The sequence below is a fragment of the Elgaria multicarinata genome, chromosome 21, assembly GCF_023053635.1.
Source record: "Elgaria multicarinata webbii isolate HBS135686 ecotype San Diego chromosome 21, rElgMul1.1.pri, whole genome shotgun sequence".
NCBI classification, from domain to species: Eukaryota; Metazoa; Chordata; class Lepidosauria; order Squamata; family Anguidae; genus Elgaria; species Elgaria multicarinata.
The window spans coordinates 8601317-8622681 of NC_086191.1; the positions used below are offsets into that span (position 1 = coordinate 8601317).

Consider the following 21365-nt stretch of genomic DNA (forward strand, 5'->3'; position numbering starts at 1 on the left):
GAATCCCCTTTGCATTTAAGGGGTGTAACAGTGCAATAACACTAGCGCATACACCGGTCTTCCCCAACGTGGTACCTTCTAGCTATTTTGGACTACAGTTCCCATCAGCACCAGCAAGCATGGCTGATGGTCAGGGATTCTGGGAGTTGTAGTGCCAGAATCCGGAAGGCTCCAGGTTGTCTGCCCAGTTAGGACGGCAGCTATATTCCCTGAGCAGCCTTCCCAAACTAGAACCCTCCAGATGTGTGGATTACAACTCCCATGACCATGCATATTGGTTGGGGGAAATGGGAATCGTAGTTTAAGCATCCAGAGGGTACCATGTTGGGGAAGGCTGGAGGGCAAAGTGTTAGGGCCGGGCCAGCACTTTGCTACTTTCTTAACCGTCTCCGGCTTTAGGAGAGCAGCCTTTGGGCTCAGTGAGTCCAAAATGGCATATCGTGAGAAATAAAAGAATGGACGAAAGGCCTCTGACATCCCAGAATAATCTCGCCCAGAGAGGAGGCTGTCTGGTTCTATATCATTCACTGTTCTATTTGCACCTCTGCTTGGTGGTGGCTTAACTTCTAGCCTATCTTTACAGACTGTGCCATTAGCCCATTTCACTGCCCGTGATGGATGAACTGCCCCCATTGCAACTCTGTATGAGTTGCTGCTGAGGGCTTACTGCCTTCTGAGCAGGAACCACACTGAGAACAGGAACTCACTTTTTTTTCCTGGTGGAGTGGTGTTTGCTCCTGATACCAGAGCAGGCCTCCCTCCCCCTCTCTTGCCTACCTGGATTTAGTAACAGGACAGGAGGACCATAGGAAACTAGAGATGCCAGGGGATTAAAAAAAAAAGGGTGGGTGGGTTTCTGTATGCAAAACCTGAGCTGAACAATTGAGTTCAGGTCCCGCTCTGTCCTATATGTTCCCATAAGCTGAGGAGAGGCAAACTACAACTCATATCATCCCCAGTCAATGGACCTGTTGGCTGAGATGGCTGGAATTGTAGGCCAGGACATTGAGAGCGGGGCAATTTGGAAAAGTCAGATATGAAGCATTCCTCCAGCTTTTCCAGTTTCTGTCTGTACACACACACACTTTTTTAAAAAACTCTTGCCTTAAGGACTAGAAACTTGCTTTTAAATTGAAAAGATTAAGGATATGGTATTCTGTGCCCAGTACCCCTTCCATGTTCTTCCTCTCATGCAAAAATACATGTAAACCCCCCACAGCAATGCCTGTAATGAAGTTCACTTTGTTTACTAGGCAAGCCACACATTTTATCCCCTGGACCCACAGCGTTCTCCAACTGAATCAAAACCCCCGATTATTATTATTATTACGATCTCGAGCAGCTTATTTTAAGCTGCACCTGAAATTCTGAGGAAAGTTGCAGGTGGCTCTAACCCCGACTGCAACATGAAGAAGCAACACGCAAGCCAGGTGGAAAACAAATTCTCCTTTAAATAATGATTTCAAATTAACTGAATTTAACGAGTTAAATTCTGAAATTAACGAGTGCTCATTTCAGAGGAATATCAGTGCTAAAGGTCCGACCCAACCGACAAGGTGGGGTGGGCAGAATTGTAACAGCTGTTCCCCTTTGGACCAGACAAAGGATTCTGGGAGGGTTGCCAACTTACCAAGGAAACAAGCCAGCCTGGCCTGCACCTGCGCCTTTATAAACAGCAGTTTAACCTGCACAAGCCAGCCGCCGAAACTTTTCATCACAGCACAGAGCAAAAGACGTGCATCACTGACAATGCTAGGCAGACAAACAGGCCGCTGTTAAAAGGTACAGCTACAGAAGCCGGTTGAAACGTTGGCGACATCCAAATCACGAGATGGGGCAACTGCCCTGTGGCGCTTCTTGGGCAAACCGGATTGGCGTTACGTGGGTCACCTGCACGCAGTCTTACAGCAGAGCACGGGTTCAGGATGGTTTGTGCTTCTGCAGAATTGGCACATACTGTAAAATGTTAGGATGGCACCCGGGGAACGTCTGGCCCAATTGGAAAAGGGTTTGCCTCAAAGGCAGCTGGTTGCCTACCATCAAGACAGAAAGCCATGGCAAACACCAAAGATTTAAAATGAGTTGTTTGTGGGTAGTTATGGACTCTTTGGGAAGTGTTCTTCTTCTATTTTTTTTTATTTTTTTTGGTATTTTCAATTATTTGGTTTTCGATAGGGCTGCAACCCCGTTAAAGCATTTATAATCCCATGAGCTGGAATAGATTAAAACCTCTCGATTTAAATTTGCATTCATTTGCATGTTTTTTTTTTTAAAAAAAACAACAACCCGGTGTTCTGAAGCAAGAAGCGTACTTTCTACGTTTTGGGGCGACCGTGCACGTCTTGTGGCAGTAGCGCAACCTTTGAGAAGAGGCGTGCCGTTGTGCGTAACGGCAGAGTTCCCTCTTCGAAGGCAGGCGCTCGCCACGCAGGGTTTTGAGAAGAACTTTGCCCTTTCGTTGTTTTAAACTTCAAAACCAACACGAATTAGCGGCCCGACACCTTTCCGCTCCGTGAAAGGGGCTTTTAAGCAACCGATCAAGCCGATTGTTCAGTTAAATTGGGGCCAGCGTGGTTGGGCCTGTGCCGACGGCCCACACCCCAATGGGTGGGGGGGATTGACAAGACACACACACCCCGGCGTTCTTCCTTCTCTTCATCACTGAAACCTGCTTGTTCACCTGCGTCTCGCTCTGGCCCAGACCACGGTGGTCGTGAGACAAAGGAGACGCAGGCTTCATGGCCTACTTGCTCACTGGTTAAGAACGTAAGAAGTGTCCTGCGGGATCAGACCAAGGGTCCGTCTAGTCCAGCCGTCTGTTCACATAGTGGCCGACCAGCCATAGGCCAGGGATGAACAAGCAGGACATGGTGCAACAGCACCCTCCCACCCATGTTCCCCAGCAACTAATGCACACCGGCTTACTGCCTCTCTGTCTCTCAAGCAAGCAATGGTGGTCAAGAGGAGGAGCAGCTGGTGAGAATTGGGGTGAGAAGGCAGACTCACAGAGGGGGCCCATTGAGGGCGTCTTGCGCTAGGGCCTCCCCAAAACCTGCAGCCAGCACTGGATGAAACGTTGCTGTCCTAGCTTTGGGGTCTGGAGTGAAAGCGGAAGAAGAGATCTAAGCCAGTCGCTCAGGACGAGGGTTTTCGGATGAGGCTGGGCGCGTTGACGTGTGCGACGTTCCCCACCAGCCATCTCAGCCGCTTAGCACACCTGCACGTGGATTGCAGGAGCAACACGGAAAGGTAGTTAAAAAAACCCGGCCCTCTTCTAAAACCGTTCATTCCGCCGCTGGTGCTGGGATAGAGTGGGTCCCGGGACGACCTCAAAGGGCTGGAGCCAATGGCCAATTCCAGTCTTGGTCCCTTCGGCGACTCCAGGAATCCATCCTTACCCTCCCCAGCCCGTTTATTGGCTGGGGGGGGGGGATCAACGTCCGCATCGCAGCATGGCCCCCCGCCGCGATGCCACAGCCACAAAGCCTGCTGGATGATGGGAACCGACGTCTCCCGCGCATCCCCGTCGAGGAAGGCCTAGTTGACGGGGCCCGGGTCGGCCAGGGGCATGGTGTGGAGGACCTCGTCCAGCAGCTGGAGGGCCCGGTGCAAGTGCACTTCGATCCAGCAGGGGGTGTGCTTGATGCTCTGGCGGGGGTAGTCCGGCCCCCAGCCCTTGACAAAGCTGAGCCGGAGGATGCAGAGCCGCCGGAGGTCATCGACGCCAATGCCGGCTGCCGCCGAGAGGCCTAGGCAAGACACAACGGCAGCGTGGGGGAAGAGAGAAATTCTCGGCTACTGGACATCCCCCCCACCCCCACATCACACACACTTCATTTGAACAGGGGGCGGTTGAACAAACAAAAAAGAAAAGCCAGTGCTCTGGCCCGGAGAGCACTAAATTATAAATTTGAGAGAGCCTCTGAGCTTGGCACGGAGCCTGGAGGCAAAGTTCAAAGACCGGAAGCAGAGTTCCGAACGTAGCCCAGAGGCAGAGTTCCGAACGTAGCCCGGAGGCAGAATTTGTTGCTGCATGGCCCAGCACTGAATAGAACGTTTCCCCCTTTCCACTATTATACCTTAGCTGGGACATGTCAACTCCCTCTTGATACTTACCAACAGCTGGAGCAATGCCTCCCACCGAGCCAGGCCCGGGGATGTTCCCCGACACTGCTGCTGCCTGCGCCGCAGCTGCTGCCTGTGCCGTGGCCGCTTGCTGGTGCATCTGACGGTGGCATTGGCGCAGGTCAAAAACCTGGATGGCAAGAAGGAAGGGGTGAGGGATCCTTCAACGTGGCCACAGCCAAGCCGCAGTTAGAGGAACCCCTCTGTGGATGCCCAGAAACATTACCCATTCAATTTATAAATGATATCTGAGGCTGGAGAAAGAAAGAGAGGGTTTCCCCCCCACCCCAGACTCTTGTAGGTAGCATGATACCTGACCAACAACTAGCATTACATGTGGAGGCTCCGCTTGCCATCCTGTCAATAGGCTAGACAGGCCAGTGAAAGAGGCAGGGCCTTCTCAGTGTTGGTGCCAAAGTCTCCTCCCTCCAGGCTTCCACAATGCTGGTTTTTAAGGCATCTTTTAAACAGCCTTTTCATGTGTGACTTTTAAACCTACTCTCGTGCGCTTGGATTATCTGCTATTCTGAACTGTCCTACCTTCTGAATGTGGGTTTGTTTTTATTGACCATTTATTGGAGTGGGAATTATTTTGTGTGTTTTTAAATTTTGTACTCTGCATCATCATCATCATCATCATCATCATCATCATGTGCCTAAAGTCTATAGGATGCACACCCATTTTTTTTGTCCTGTTGTTGTCTCTGGCCAAACAGGTAATCCAAGTTTCTGAAGCTTTACCAAACCTGAAAAACCTCTTTGATGATAGCGGAATGCGCAACTTGGCTCACTTCTTCAGATCTTTTCTTTTGGTGCTGCCTGCTGTGCAGGCGTTTGTCTCCAGAGTCCCTACATAGAAACCTAAAAAGCTAGCTCATCCTGAGCAGGACCTTTGGTCTATCTAACCCAGTACGGTCAGCACTGACTGGCAGCATTTCTCCTCGCTCTCCTTTACACCTCATATTGAGGCAGTAGCTAAATCCTGTCGGTTTTTCTTGTATAATAGTGCCAGGATTCGATCATTTTTGTCTGTCTCTTCTGTTCATGCATTGGTTATTTCTCGGTTGGACTACTGCAACCTTCTTCTCACTGGCCTTCCTTCGTCTCACATCAGTTCGTTGGTTTCTGTTCACCACTCTGCTGCTAAGATCATCTTCTTGGCTCGCTGCTCTGACCATGTTACTCCACTTCTGAAATCGCTTCATTGGCTTCCAATTCACCTCAGAATCCAATATAAACTTCTCCTGTTGACCTACAAAGCTTTTCACGGTCTAGCTCCTTCCTATCCTTCCTCTCTCATCTCACACTATTGCCCCGCTCGTGCTCTTCGCTCCTCTGATGCCATGTTTCTCACCTGCCCAAGGGTCTCTCCTTCCCTTGCTCGGCTTCGTCCATTTTCTTCCGCTGCCCCTTACGCCTGGAACGCTCTTCCAGGACATTTGAGAACTACAAGTTCAATCGCAGCTTTTAAAGCTCAGCTAAAAACTTTTCTTTTTTCTAAAGCTTTTAAAACTTGATTTTGATCTGACTTTTATACTGTTAGTTTTACTCTACCCTGTGCCTGTTTGGTGCATTCTCTTCCCCTTCTTATTGTTTTATTATGATTCTATTAGAATGTAAGCCTACGCGGCAGGGTCTTGCTATTTTATTGATTTACTCTGTACAGCACCATGTACACCAGCCTTCCTCAATCTGGGGCGCTCCAGATGTGTTGGACTGCATCTCCCAGAATGCTGGCTGGGGCATTCTGGGAGTTGTAGTCCAACACATCTGGAGCGCCCCAGGTTGAGGAAGGCTGGTGTACACTGATGGTGCTATATAAATAAATAAATAATAATAATAACGCGCTCTCTTCTTGTGGAACGCTCTGGTTTTCAAAACCGTGTGGACTGCTCAGCCCTGCCGCTGGACAAGACGGCCCTGCTGGCCGGTTTCGATTTGGGGTGAGTTGCTTCCGGGACGGGGGAACTTTCCCTTCAAAGTTTGCCCAAGGGCTCCCCCCTCTCACCTTGATATAAGCGCCAGGGTAGATCTTATGCACAGCATCCCCTGGAGCGCGTCCGGCCTCCCGGTCCAGGTAGTAGCTCTGCACGAAGACAGCATGGTCGCTCAGGCATCGCATCCACACATCCCCTTCGCCTCGGCACTGCAGCTCCACCCCTTTCCCGATGTGCAACCTGGAAGACAGGAGGGCCCGGCTCACCGCAAGGGATTGGCCCCGCAATGCGGGGGTGCCGAGCCTCTTTCCGCCGGAGGGCCGGATTCCGTCTCGGGGGCTGCATTCCAGAGGTGGGCGGGGCAAAAAACACCGGCATGCTTTAGCTGAAAGATGTTATCTCTGGGCTATGAAGAAAGTTTCCCCGGCTGGTTCCATGGAAAGTGTTCTCTCTCTTTCTCTCTTTCCCCACCGCACACTCACCTGGCCCGCTCGCTGGCATCGGTACGGTGCACGTTGGACAGCTGCCCCAGGCAGAAGCGGTCACCTCCGGAAGGATCCACGTAGCCGTCCACGGTGACCACGGAGCAGCTGGCGGGGACCTTGAAGATCTCGCCCACCTGCACGTCCATCTCGAAGTAGGCGATCGAGCACCAGAACTCTGGGCCTGCCGGGAGCAGAGAGGTCGACATCCAGGGCCGGTTGTGGAAACGGGAGGGCAAGTGAGGGCAAGCGAGGGAGGACAAGGGAGGGCGAGGGAGGGAAGCGAGAGAGGGAAGCGAAGGCAAGCGAGGGAGGGAAAGTGAGGGCAAGCGAGGGAGGACAAGGGAGGGCGAGGGAGGGAAGCGAGAGAGGGAAGCGAAGGCAAGCGAGGGAGGGAAAGTGAGGGCAAGCGAGGGAGGGAAAGCGAGAGAAAGCAAGGGAGGGAAAGTGAGGGCAAGAGAGAGAGGGAAAATGAGGGCAAGCGAGAGAGGGAAAGTAAGGGAATGGTTGTCACTTACCGGGGTGGCTGGAGACCGGCTGCTGGTAGGGAGGCGAGCTGTGGTGAGCAGGCCCTACACAGCAAAGGCAAAACAGGGCTGGGTGAGGATCTTAGGGACACAGCGGCAGAACCAGATTTCTGGCCATGTCCCCTCCAACCACTAGTCCTCACTCCCTTTCCAGAACTGAGTTTGGAACCCAGGCATCCTGCTGCACGGATATTCCCTGCCCCACACTTCCCCAACTTGACGCTCCTCCGGATGTGTTTGACTACAGATCCCATCAGCCCCAGTTAGCAACACATTCAACACATTATTATTATTATTATAATGCATGCATTGCTTCCCGTCGCAAAAAGCGGGATTATGTGCCAAGCCCTCCGCTTTAGAAATTAAGCACCGCCCGCCTCTCTCCCCCCCCACCCATTTTGCATCGCCAGGGACGTACAATAATGGTTTGGGTGATGGAGAGGAGGCTGCGGGTGACTCCGCCCGTTCTGTTGCTGCTGGGGGGTGGGGAGGGGGGGAGGGGTGGGTTGCTGCTGCCCCCTTCCACCAGGGCCGTAGCTCGTGGCATTGTTGCTCCCCGGCCAGCTGCTTGCCGGATCTTGCAAAGCGCCAGGAAGGAAGAGACAAAAAGTCAAATGGGTCAGGTGAGCTGAATTTGAACCTGCAACGTTCCTGGTGACACCGCCCCAATACTTACTTGGATAGGGAAGTTTGGGGGTGCAGCCATTTTGCTGGGGCCCCGGGGGAGCCGGGGAAGGGGTCGGGGGGTGAGAGGGACTGGAGATCTGAAGGAGACCCTCGCCGTGCAGGAGGGGGAGTAGGGCCCCCCCAGGAGGGCCTAGGAGAGAGAGAAAGAAGAGGAAGGCTGATTTGAAATCACCATCACAGGGACATTGCACTCCAGGAGTTGTCTGGAGAGGCACAGGTGACAGCAGTGGTCAGGAACACCCAACCTGTCCTCTGTTCCCCATTCATTAGTGACCTCCAAGCTGGGCTACTGTAATAGACTGTACCCGGGGCAGCCCTTGAAGACAGTTTGGAAACGTCTGCTGCTGCAAACGGTGTCACCTGGATGCTAGTGGGCCAATTTTGCACCGCATCCAGCCACCTTGGGGTCCTAATCTGACCCTGCGAGGTTCCCGGGGAGGCCCCGCCCCCTTTTGCCTTAGGCCCCGCCCAGAGAGCTTAGCTGAAAAGGGGATTTGGCCTTCAGGCTGAAAGTTTGGGAACAGTTTGGGACCAGATCACCTCTGTCATGATCCTGCCAGCACAGCAAGATCCACTTCGCTCCGAAAAGCGGGAAGTAAACGCTCCGAAGCGAATCGATAAATGATTTTGGGTGGGATGGGGTGGGGTGGCTGTTCTTTTGTCTTCTGTTTACACCTCCCTTCTCCATTCTCCCCCACAAAATATCTTACCTGGGGGAGATAAGGGCAGTGCAGGATAGATGCCGGCTGACGGGTGCGACGGCTCCGGTAGCTGCAGGGGCGAGATCGGTTGATACGGCTCTGCCGGGGGATGGTTGGCCTTGATCACCGGCCCCGGGCGGTCAGCTGGCGGAGGAGCCGGGAGCTCCATCTGGATGCAGTCCGGAACGAATTCCTCTTTCACGAGCCGGGTGGGAGGCGCTGCAGGGAGGGAAGGAAAGGTCACGCGGTTCAGACCCAGAAAATGTGGGAAGAAGCCTGCCGGACCGAGCCAAGGATCCATCCAATTTAGCATGGCTCGTCCCAAAGGCAAAATCTGCCATGCTCCCAGCCTCCGGGGTCCAGAGGTACACTGCCCTTGAACAAGGGAGATCTACTGTGCCATCCAAATCCAGAGCAAGGGCCCCAAGTTCCACCCTGCTTCCCACGGGGGACAACTCGATGGCCTCCCGAGAGCCCACAGTCGGGTGACAGCCTCTCCCAGATGTCCCGGTTAGCTGCTATGTCTGAGGTATACTGCCTCCGATGGGGGAAAGCTCTAGCATAACGTCACCCACGCACACAGGATCATCGCTCACCTGTATTCTGAATATTCAGGCCTGTAAGGGGGAGAGAAAAAAAAGCCTGGGTATGTTAGACGTCCTCTGAGCTATGGTTTTTTTCCTCCTCGCAAAGACCACTGACGTGCTAGATACCTTTAGGATACAGGCGTTTAAAAGTCTCGGAGGGCCCAGCTCATGGGACACAAGCCTGCCCAAAATTTGCCCTTGCTAATTTCTATCTATCTGCACATTTAGAAAGAATTGCTACGATTTATTGAAATTCCACAGGGGCCAAAGCCAGTATTCCAGGCCGTAAGCCCGTGTGCACCAGTTGCTGGGGAACATGGGTGCTGTTGCACTCCTGTTCTGCTTGTGGGTCCCTGGTCGACAGCTGGTCGGCCCCTGTGTGAACAGAGTGCTGGACTAGGTGGACCCTTGGTCTGACCCAGCAGGGCTCTTCTGATGTTCTTAACTTCTCATCCAGATCATCTCAAATAAATTTATTTTTTAAAATCTTTAACATCATCCCAAATCAGTCGTCCCTCTTCAGTTACAATTAATTAACAAACTCTTGTGTCCCCTCACGATTTCCCTCCTTCCTGGAGGAAAATTGCCTCCAGTCTGTGCAGTTAAGCTTAAAAGAAAACGTTGCATCGGCCCCCAGGAATATTCGAAGCTCTGAGGAATCGCTCCGGGCCCCAGGGAAACAGATTTTCTTCCAAACGCTCCTAAACATTTTTGCTGCCTGAGGCGGAGCAGCAAACGGGGTCTACCCTGCGGCCGTCTGGCCAAATACCTAAACCCAACCAAGTTAATTTGGTTAACTCACGTAAACATACAATGCTAAATTAACCACTAACAATTTGCTCCCTTTTCATGACACCAGGTGGCTACCCCATTCTGCCTCATGGTAGGGCCGGCCATGATTTCAATTAGGCGCCAGAGTTATGACACGCAAATTCGTGAAGCGTTCCATATTTTTAGAAGAAAGAGCAAGGGGACAGGAGCAGGCAGAAGAAACATCATGGCCTGCTCCTGTCGGACTCTCTCTCTCTCCTCCCTCCCTCCCTCCTGAACTCCTGTTCCTTGTGTGTCATGTCTTTATTAGACTGTAAACCTGAGGGCAGGGACTGTCTTTTTTGCTAAGTGTAAGCCGCTCTGAGAGCCTTTTTTGGCTGAGGAGCGGGGTATAAGTATGATAAATAAATAAATAAAATAATAAACAGACTCCACATCCCATCCGTTAACCTCCTGCCTACTGCTATCTTCCCCAGTGTCTCTGCCTGGGTAAGGGCCCCAAAAACGTACGGTCGGAATTTCCTGAAAAAAAGTCACATAAAAATAAACTCTCCGCCAGTGAAATTAAAACAAGTTTCGGAAACACGCTTGCCATCAAACGGCCTCCGAGTGTGCGCAGACCACGTTCTCCCTCAGAAAAGAAAGGGGCTGTTGTTGTTTTTTACGGTCCACTCGCCTCTAAGCATGCGCAGAGTGTTATTTGCTCTCAACGAACCCCACCCTCCCCACCTCACCGATGCCCGGCGACACTACCCGCTCGTAGTGGTAGGGGTTGACGCAGACGCTGTCGTATTTGAGGTCGAAGGCAAACTGACAGAACTTGACGTGCTTGAGTTCATTCTTGTGCAGGTCGGGCCAGCGCCAGAGGCGGGCGTAGATGACGTGCGGGAAACCTTTGCGCCCGGCCACCTGTCGTGGGAGAGGGGAGAAAGACAGCCGAGAATGAGGTTAGCAAAAAACCGCGGGTGGAGGGGACGTAACAAACGGACCATGGCAATGAAGGCCTCAGATGGGCAGGGGTGCAACGCATCTTTAGATAGCAACAGAATGAAATTTCATAGGGAGAAATGCCCAGTTCTACATCGAGGAAATGGAAACCAAAGGCACAGTTACAAGATGGGGGATACTTGGCTCAGCAATACTACAAACGAGAAGGATCTCGGAATGGTTGTAGATCGCAAGCTGAACATGAGGCAACAGTGCGATATGGCAGCAAGAAAGGCAAATGCTATTTTGGGCTGCATTATTATTATTATTATGATTTATTTATTTATATAGCACCATCAATGTACATGGTGCTGTACAGAGTAAAACAATAAATAACCAAGACCCTGCCGCATAGGCTTACATTCTAATAAAATCATAATAAAACATTGCACAAGGTACTGGTTAGGCCTCCTCTAGAGGATTGCGTCCAGTTCTGGGCTCCACAATTCAAGAAGGATGCAGACAAGCTGGAGCGTGTTCAGAGGAGGGTAACCAGGATGATCAGGGGTCTGGAAACAAAGCCCTATGAAGAGAGACTGAAAGAACTGGGCATGTTTAGCCTGGAGAAGAGAAGATTGAGGGGAGACATGATAGCACTCTTCAAATACTTAAAAGGTTGTCACACAGAGGAGGGCCAGGATCTCTTCTCGATCCTCCCAGATTGCAGGACGTGGAATAACGGGCTCAAGTTAAAGGAAGCCAGATTCCAGCTGGACATTAGGAAAAACTTCCTGAGTGTTAGAGCAGTGCGACAATGGAATCAGTTACTTAGGGAGGTTGTGGGCTCTCCCATGCTAGAGGCCTTCAAGAGGCAGCTGGACAAGCATCTGTCGGGGATGCTTTAGGGTGGATTCCTGCATTGAGCAGGGGGTTGGACTTGATGACCTTGTACGCCCCTTCCAACTCTGCTATTCTATGATTCTATGAAGAAAGATTCCAGCTGGACATCAGGAAAAACTTCCTGACTGTTAGAGCAGTACGACAATGGAAGCAGTTACCTAGGGAGGTTGTGGGCTCTCCCACACTAGAGGCCTTCATGAGGCAGCTGGAGAACCATCTGTCAGGGATGCTTTAGGTGGATTCCTGCACTGAGCAGGGGGTTGGACTCGATGGCCTCATAGGCCTCTTCCAACTCTACTATTCCATGTTTCTATGACTAGAGAGGAATTTGCTCTGACACAGCAGGGCCTTCTCTGCAGTGGCCCCTGCCATGTGGAACAACCTCCCCTCTGTGTTACGTCAGGCTTCCATGCTAACGTGTTTCGCTGCAAACATGCCTGTTTGCTTTGGCTCCCCCCATCCCGCCCCCCGCCCCAGCCATGAGCAATCTTGGTACCAGCCTTTGGTTGTTGCTGCTGCCTGTTTTTATCCTTTTGTAAACTGCTTCAGGATTTGTTTCAAAGGAGAAGCAGTATATAAACATTGCTAACAAATAAGCGTGTCCTTAAGTCCTCTGATCACACATAAACTGTGACAGATGATAATAATAATAATAATAATAATAATAAGAAGAAGAAGAAGAAGAAGAAGAAGAAGAAGAAGAAGAAGAAGAAGTTGACATGAGTTTGTTTGCATAAGTAACAAAATTGTGCAAGAACAGTGTGTTAAAAGAACACGCGGCTTTCACACGTTTTTGCTTCTTATGCAAACAAACTCATGTCAACAACAAGAGGGGGAAAAGTGAGGAGTTATTCATTCATTCATTCATTCATTCATGATATTTACATACCAGTAAATATAATAAAATCCCCCCAAGCGTTTCACATATAAATGTTAAAATCCCCTTTTAAAATCCAATATTAAAAACACAACTTTGTCAATTGTTCCGGTTGCAGCAAAAGCAACACAAGGAGCAGGGAGACGGGGCGGCAGGGTTCAGTTCTCTACAACCCGGGGAAATCCTGGGTGCGCAAGTGCGAGGAGGCGGTTCAACAAACAACCCACGGTTCAGAACAACCCACCCTCAACCACTGAGGGTGGCTCAGGGAGTTGTGGGAATAGCCGCAGGGTGACATCAGACCTTCCCTTGTGTTCAGCTTCCCAGCTAGGAGTGTTTTATAGCCCAATCCTATAATAATTCAGCTCAGTGGGGCAAGCAGGTATAGGATTGCAGCTCTGATGTGCTGTTTCACTTGTTTCTGGCTAATTTTTGGCAATGGCAGCCTTCGCCAACCCGGATGTGTCGGACTGCAACTCCCAGCATCCCCAGCCAGCATGCAGAAAGATGGGAGTTGTAGTCCTAGCCAGAACGGCTAGCAAAGAAGGGAGTGAAAAACCAAAACAAAAGAATACCGTATTTCTTCGATTCTAAGACGCCATCGATTGTAAGACGCACGCTAATTTCAGCACCACCAACAGGAAAAAAGCTTCGATTCTAAGAAATAATAAATGCAGCCGCGATTCTAAGACGCGCTCCGTTTTTAGAGATGTTTATATGGGGGGAAAAGTGCGTCTTAGAATTGAAGAATTAGGGTAATATATTTGTTGGAGGATTCCCCTTTCCCCATTGTCTCCCTCTTTAATTTCTCTCCAGATGGTTTAGGGTTTGCTCAGACGTTGTAATATTGGTGTTGACATGAGTTTGGTTGCACAGCTCATGACACTGTAAAAATAAATATACATATATATTTCTTCGATTCTAAGACGCCATCGATTGTAAGACACACACTAATTTCAGTACCACCAACAGAAAAAAAAGCTTTGATTCTAAGAAATAATAAACGCACCTGCAATTCTAAGACGCACCCCATTTTTAGAGAAGTTTATATGGGGAGAAAAGTGCGTCTTAGAATCGAAGAAATACAGAACAAGGAAAGGTCTGTGGTTGTTGAAGAATAATAATAATAATAATAATAATAATAATAATAATAATAATAATAATAATACTTTAAAATACGAAAAATGTGGGGAACTACTGAATAACACCAACAATGGAAATTTGGGACTGACAGTGCTGGAAAAACCCCTCCCCATCTCATTCTCTCATGGTGTTTCTGTGGAGGGTTCGAGATGTTCAGAACTGATGATCGTGGCAGAAAGATTCCAAAGAACAAAGAATTTGGGGTTGGGCGCTACTTGTTTGCATAGCCAGAACAGGTTTAAGAAGAAAGAGGTTTAAAATGAGAGCACTGGCTGGGGCTGAAGGAAGGAAGGAAGGGAGAGAGGGGGGCATGGAGAGAAAAGAAAGAAAGGAAAAGAGAGAGAGGAAAGAAAGGAAAGAGAGAGAGAGGAAAGGAAAGAAAATAAAAAAGGAAAAGGAAAGGAAAAGAGAGAGAGAGAGAGAAGAAAGGAAAGAAAGAAAAGAGAGAGGAAAAAAGAGAAAGGAAGGAACAGAGAGAAAGAAAAGAAAGGAGCGGAAAGAGAGAAAAGGAAAGAAAGAAGAGAGAGAGGAAAGAAAGGAAAAGAAAGGGAAAGGAAAGAAAAGGAAAAGAGAGAGAGAAAGAAAGGAAAGGAAAGAAAGAAAAGAGAGAAGAAAGAAAAGAAAGGAAGGAACAGAGAGAAAGAAAAGGAAATAAAGGAACAGAAAGAGAGAAAAGGAAAGAAAGACAGAAAAGAGAGAGAGGAAAGAAGGAAGGGAAACAAAGAGAGAAAGAATGAAGGGGACGGCGGCGTTTAGACTCTTCTAAAAAGCCCCTAAAGCAAAGGAGAACATTTTGATGGTGGTAACTAAGGGGGAAGTGGGCCCTGGTTCCCAACCTCGTATCCACCCCTCACATGTCCTGACACTTGGCGGCAGAAGGCCCTGCCCGCGCCCCCCCCCCCTGCACACACATACATCTGCCCCTAATTCCTGCAACTGTCCACAAAGAACACACCCAGGCAATGGGTGGAAAAATATCTGCAAAGAACGGAACTGCCCCCCCCCCGCTTCTTCCCAGACCCGGAATTGCCAGGCGCTCAGCACCCCCTTCCTCTGCGGCCACTCCTGCCCCCCCCCCAAAGGCTGGAAACGGGTCTGGGGAGTGTGCCGCACCCCACCCCTAAGGATGAAGGAATCCAACCCCTTTCTCCACCAGGGGGGGGGGGGTTGGGTGGGCAAGAAGGCTGACAGCACTGTCGTTCCCCCCCCTCCTTCCTCCCTTCCCTGGGTATATGGGGAGCGGTGTGTGTGTGTGTGTGTGTGTGTTGCATGGCACACAGAGGTTGCACTCATTTCCCCCCTAAGGCTTTTGGCTGCCACGGAATCCAGACATAACAAGCCCCCCCTCCTTCTTCCCCCGGCTTCAAGAACCAGACAGTGACTCATCCGGGGGGGGGGGGCAGGGGGAGAAGAGAGAAAAGAAATGATTAGTGGAGACTTTTTCTTCTTTTTTTAAAAAGGTAATGGGGTTAATGACCTCAAAATCTTGACCTCAAAACCTAGAGCTGCTTCATCAACCAGATGCTGTTGGGGGGGGGAGGCGGGGGCGGAAGGGGGGCAGTTATAAAAAAAAATAACAGCGCAGGACACGCACGCACCCTCCCCGTTCCGGTATTTCCAGGCCTTTGGGAGGGATTCATCTTTCTCTTTCGCTTCGAATAAGGCGCCGCTGGAATGACAGAGGGGCAGCTAGGGTCGGACTTCGGGGCCGGGGTTAGTGCCCCCCAAGCGTGAGAGGGCCCCCCCCAGTGATGTCCCACAATGCAGCAAACGGTGGAGGCGGTGGCAAGACGTCCCGGCGTCAGCCCTAGGTCGGGGCAGGCCAGGGTGGATGGAAAATGTAATTGTGCTTTTAACCTGTTGGTTGTTTTATGATGGTTTTTAATTTTTGTGAACCGCCCAGAGAGCTTCGGCTATTGGGCGGTATAAAAATGTAATAAATAAATAAATAAAATTCTTGCTATAGCAAGCATTATTAGGCCTGCTCTGCGTAACCCTTTAGCTCGGTTGAAAAGGGGGTGAGGAATGGTCACCCAACGTTACTCTCCGAAATTGGCCCCGCCGGTAGGATGGGAACTACTGTATTGGAGTGCCTCCAATGCCCATCAGTCCCAAGGCTGATTCGGTCCTGTAACCAGGTCTAAGTCCTCACAACAACCCTGTAAGGCCGGGTGGAGAGTCACTCCGCCCGGTGAACTTCACCGCCAAGTGGAGGATTTGAACCTGGGTCTCAGACCAACACGGCCACTGAGGGCTGCAGAAAGCCTGTCAGGCAGAGGGGCGAACTCCATTTGGGAGAAGCTCCGGGGGTGAGGCGGGAACTATTCCAGCAGTGGGTGGGGCCAAAGGCAAACGGGGCGGGGCTAAATATTAAAACTACCAGCATATCACCTGTCTGGCGAGGTGATGTTTGCCCTGTCCTGGACGGGGTTGCACTCTCCCTAAAGGATCGGGTCCGTAGTTTGGGGGTGCTCTTGGATCCAGAACTGTCACTTGAGGCACAGGTGAACTCAGTGGCAAAGAGCACCTTTTATCAGCTTAGGCTGATATACCAACTGCGCCCTTATCTGGACAGTGATAGCCTAGCTACAGTTATCAGTGATCCATGCTCTGATAACCTCTCGTTTGGATTACGGCAATGCGTTATACGTGGCGTTGCCTTTGAAAACGGTCCGGAAGCTTCAGCTGGTACAAAACAGGGCAGCACGCTTACTAACAGGGACTGGCCGACGAGATCACATTATGCCAGTCCTTTTCCAGCTTCATTGGCTGCCAGTCCAGGTCCGGGCCCGATTCAAAGTGCTTGTATTAACATTTAAAGCCCTAAACGGCTTGGGGCCACGCAATCTGAAGGAATGCCTCCTCCCATATGTACCTGCCTGGACCCTAAGGTCATCTTCAGGGGTCCTTCTCCATGAGCCCCTGCCAAAGGAAGTGAGGCAGGTGGCTACCAGGAGCAGGGCCTTCTCTGCTGTGGCACCCCGGCTGTGGAATGAGCTCCCTAAGGAGGTTCGCTTGGCACCTACATTATATGCCTTTAGACACCAGGTGAAGACCTTTTTATTCTCCCAGCATTTTAACAGTCTGTAAATAAATTTTAACTTGGTGTTTCAAATTTGTAATTTTGCATTGCCGCTGTTTTGATCTGGTTGAGCTTTTATATGGTATTTTATATTATGGTTTTATACTGTTGTTTTATACTTTGAATGTTTTTAATTTTTGTGAACCGCCCAGAGAGCTCCGCCTATTGGGCGGTACAGAAATGTAATAAATAAATAAATAAATAAATAGATAGATAGATAGATAGTTTAACTTAAAGCTGTCACTGCCAGTAACTAAGCCTTAGGAACGTCATTTCAGCCTTTTAGAACAAGGGGGGGGGGGGGAACTCCACAAATGCTGGGGGGAAACCCCCAACGGTTGGTGGTCAGGGTAAAAAGGCGTGGCCTGGTATTTTGTACCCCGATCCGTGATATCCAAGGTCCCAGAGGACACTCTGAAGGCACAAGAGGCCTTAACTTGCTGAAGTTAAGCAGGTTTGGGGCTGGTTAGTGCTTGGAGGGGAGACCGCCTGGGCATCCCATGGAGCCACCTTGAGTTCCTTGAGGGAAGAAAGGCAGGATAGAAAGGTAATCAATAAAATAAATCTATGGTTGAAGGCTCCTAGACATTGAGGCGCGCCCCACTTGGCGCATGGAATACAATTGGTGGTTGGAGGGGAAGGCCTTCTGGGGAATCCCAAAGGGCTGGGCCAGACCCTATGGAAGGCTGGATTCGATCCCTGGGCCTATGGTTCCAGACCCCTGCTCTAACCACTCCACCACCAACTCAACAGAGGGATCAAGCCCGGAACAGACAAAAACATGGTCCTTCTCCAGACGCACTGCCAAAAGAAGTGATGCGGTCGTCTACCGAGAACAGGGCCTTTTCTGCTGTGGCACCCTGGATGCGGAACGAGCTTCCCAGAGAGGCTCGCCCGGCACCTACATTGTGCTCTCTCTAGTTTTCCACCTTGTTTTATGCCTGGTGCTGCAACTAATACTTTGGCACGGCTGCTCGCTTCCATTCAGTTATGATTTTTTTTGTGGGGAAAATCATGTCGTCGTTCTGCACTTCTCTGTGCCGCACCACATATCGCTGCCTGCATTTCGGGGCCTCGTACTTTTACGGGTATAATTGCCGAGAGCATCGGCTGTTGGGCGGTAGAGAAACGTAATCAAGGAAGTAAGCGGAATAGTTAACGAATGAACGGGGGACGAGCCAGGGTGTGTGTGTGTGGGGGGACATTGAGAATCGAGACGGTCACGGGCTGGGAGATCCCCGACGGGACGGCTGCTGCCTCCTCTCGCCCCGCTGCTTACCTGCAGGCGGCCATCGAGGGTCCGCTGAATAGTGACGCATTTGCTGGGATGGGCGCCGTTGGTGGTGATGGCCGTGATGAGCGAGTCCAACTCGTCCTTCTTCTCCTTCAGCTTCTTCACCAAGCTCTCGATGGCCCGTTTGGCGAACGACTCATTCTCGCCGCCCTGCCGGTGGCACATCAGGCTGTGGACAATGCTCAGGCAGGCGTCGCTGCTGCTGGGCTGGTTCAGGGACATGGCGAGAGCCGGACTTCCCTGGGGGAGGGGGGGAGAAGCCAAGCACAGCGCTATCAGCCTTCCCCCACAAACGGAGACAGTAGCCAGGTACACGAAGACGGTCTCGTAAAGGGGCTCAGAGGTTTCGGCCCCCCCCACGCTTCCCGGCACGCCTTTGACGGGACCAATGAGGACTAGTCACTTGCCCGGCAATTTTGAACAGAAAAGGAAATTGAGGTCCTTTGGGGAAAGGCTGCTGCTGCTGCGGGCGAGGCCCACCCAGGAAAGATTAAGTGAGAAGCCGAGATCACAGGAAAGAGTGGGGTAGGGAGAACAGGTGGGTGGGGCAGATAGGGGAAACGGTCACCGTCTCCACCCCACAAGAAGAAAAAGACAGTGGTGGTAAATGTGTGGGTCCGAAGGGCTGACACCTGGATTTTTTTTTCTCTGTCACTTTGGCAGGGGGGTGTGATGCGTAGCACAGGTACGGATAAGCTGTGTTTTTCGTGCGGCCTGCTGAAGGCACCTGGATGCCCCCCCACCCCAGAAGAGAGAAAGCAGGGATGTACGGCCGGCTGTCGGGAACATGATTGCGCCGGGGTAACGGGTGCGCCAGGCTGAGTCGTCCCCACACACCCTGGCAGTTGTGTTCCTAGGCTGTCAAGTGCGCAATGCAAAACATGAGCCTTTTTTTGCCTAACTGATTAGCAGCGGTAGGGCTACGGGGCGTGATCTCAGCGCACTGGAGCGGGGCGACTGCTTTTGTGCACATGTGGCACATGGATGTGCGGCCCCAGAACCACCACTCATCAGCCCCTGCGGCCCCCGGCGGCCAAACGTTTGCCCTCCCCGCAGCCTAGCAGGGAAAGACGAGAAAATGGGCAAGTCGAATGGATTCTCTGGTCTTTAATACCAGACAGAAACGGGCGGATATTGACTGGTTTGATCTTGCTGGGGGAAAGAGAGAGAAGCGAGGATCAATAGCCAGGTTTTCTGAGTTTTTAATCTTCATGTTAAAACTTAGTAAAAAAAAAAAAAAAAAAAAACGAAGCCAGGACGCAGGAGAGACAAATGAGGGCTTCTAGCCAGCTCTGGAATGGAAGCAGGGCCTAGTGGTTAGAGGCTGATGCAAAGAGAGCGTAAAGTGAGAACAAGGGTCTTTTTCCTGGTTGTAATGACGGGTGGGGGGGTGGGGAGGGAAACAGTTATCTACTAATTTGGGGCCGGCGTGAGCAGGACTCCTCCCACGTCCCCAAAGAGAGGATTCTTTAGCAGTTAGAGCAGAGTGTGAAGAAGGTAAGGAGGACACAGAGAAGGAGGGTTTTGAGGGAGGGGAACCAGGACTCCTGGGTTCTCTCTCCGGGTGCAAGATGAAATCACATCCTCACCCCCGGCCCATCTAGTGCTGGGAAACGGTGGCGAATCTTGTTCGAGAAAGTTCTGGGGCAGGAAGAGTGGAGGGACCTTGAGCTGGAGAGGAACTCTGCACGCACACGCAAGTCTTGCCCGAGGGGGAATGGGTGACGTCTGATGGGAAGGGAAGTGGGGCCGGCAAGGGGGGGAACGGGACGGTCCAAAGCCCACGCCACCCCCAGTGCAACCCCACGGCTCACCTGCTACCGGCCTTCCCTCTTTGGGGTGCGGAGACGGTGGCGACGGGGTGTGTGCGCGCACATGCTCTCCTTAACACGGTGGAGCACGCATCGCCTCCTTAAGGTGGCGGGACGCCCATCCGTGGCTTGCTCCCCCCTCCTTTTCCTTGTGCAACTGGAGTGGAGGACGGAGGAGGAGGAGGAAGAGGACGCACAGACTAAACACCAGCCAGCCAGACAATCCCAGCCGCCACGGCTGCTGCCTGCTAGTTATGCTGTCAACCGCATCGCCTGGGGTGGGGGAGAGAGAGAGAGAGAGAGAGTGAAGAAAAATAGGAAACTCTCCCTGCAGGGTCAGAGCAACAGCTGAACATCAGCCATGGGTCATCGTCCCCCCCCTTCATTTTTATTTCCTTTGCGGGGACTCCTGGACACCCCACCCCAGTGCAGAAGGCGCTCCGTGCATCCCCCTTCCCCGCCTTGGGTTTTCTCTCCGCTAACCTTTAACCACTAGGCTCTGCTTCCTTGCCAGAAACGGGCAGCAAAATTATTATTCATAATTCTGCATTGCTCTGGAAGGGGAACAAACTGATTTAGGTTAAGCCCACGTTTTTATTATATTTATGTCCCACCTTTTCTCCTCTTCCTTACATGGTCCTCTTCCTCTTCTTTTTATCCTCACAACCACCCTGTGAGGTAGGTTGAGCTGAGTCAGTGACTGGCTCAAAGTCACCCGGTGATCTTCTTGGTCAAGCGGGAACCAGAACTCAGATCTCCTGAGTCCTAGTCCAACATGCCAGGGACGCTTTAGGGCGGATTCCTGCATTGAGCAGGGGGTTGGACTGGATGGCCTTATAGGACCCTTCCAACTCTACTATTCTAAGAATCTATGTTATTTATTTATTAATTTATTATTAACTATTAATTTATTATTAATTATCATCATCACCATCTCTCTTTTCTTGCTCGTGGCAGTTCTTCTAGATCAAAACACCAGGCTTTGCCAAGGATACTGACTTCTAATTATTATTATTATTAATAATAATAATAATAATAATAACAACAATAACAACAACAACATTTCGTTTCATTTCTGTATTGCCCAATAGCCAAAGCTCTCGGATTCCTTCACAACAATTCATCAGATAAAATGCAGCATACCAATTTGAAATATACAAAACTTAAAACAATTCAAACAGCTAAAAGCACAGCCAGCTCAGAGATTTGCTCCAGCACCCCATATTTCTAGGTTATTGGGGTTTTTTTTTTTGCATTGTTTTGTTTTTAAACTGCTCTTCCGGAATGTGAGGAGAAGGACTTGGGGGGGGGGGGGAATAAGATAAGAATTTGGAGAAGATGCATATTTTTGTCAACCCTCTGAGTTGGTTACAGAGAGGCGGCCTAGAAACGCAATTAGCGACAGCAACAAACACAGTAGCAACTCATCAGTGGTCCAGAATCCCGTCCCTCCATCAATGCTCAGTAAATCTCTTCCCTAGTGGCGCCGTTAGGGTAGGACTCTGGGGCAAATG

General features: G+C 50.8%; 1 protein-coding gene across 1 annotated transcript; it reads right to left on the minus strand.

Moving 5' to 3' along the window:
* Positions 1–3024: 3024 nt before the first annotated feature.
* On the minus strand, positions 3025–19959 carry LOC134412412 (mothers against decapentaplegic homolog 4-like). The gene is made up of 12 exons (XM_063146327.1): positions 19855–19959; positions 18026–18280; positions 10552–10726; positions 9056–9076; positions 8469–8678; positions 7748–7888; positions 7490–7648; positions 7063–7116; positions 6545–6728; positions 6134–6302; positions 4117–4255; positions 3025–3749 (listed from the first exon to the last, which is right to left on the minus strand). The coding sequence occupies exons 2-12, from the start codon at positions 18260–18262 to the stop codon at positions 3538–3540; spliced, it is 1701 nt and encodes a 566-aa protein (XP_063002397.1). The 5' UTR covers positions 18263–18280; positions 19855–19959; the 3' UTR covers positions 3025–3537.
* Between the last annotated feature and the right edge of the window lie 1406 nt (positions 19960–21365).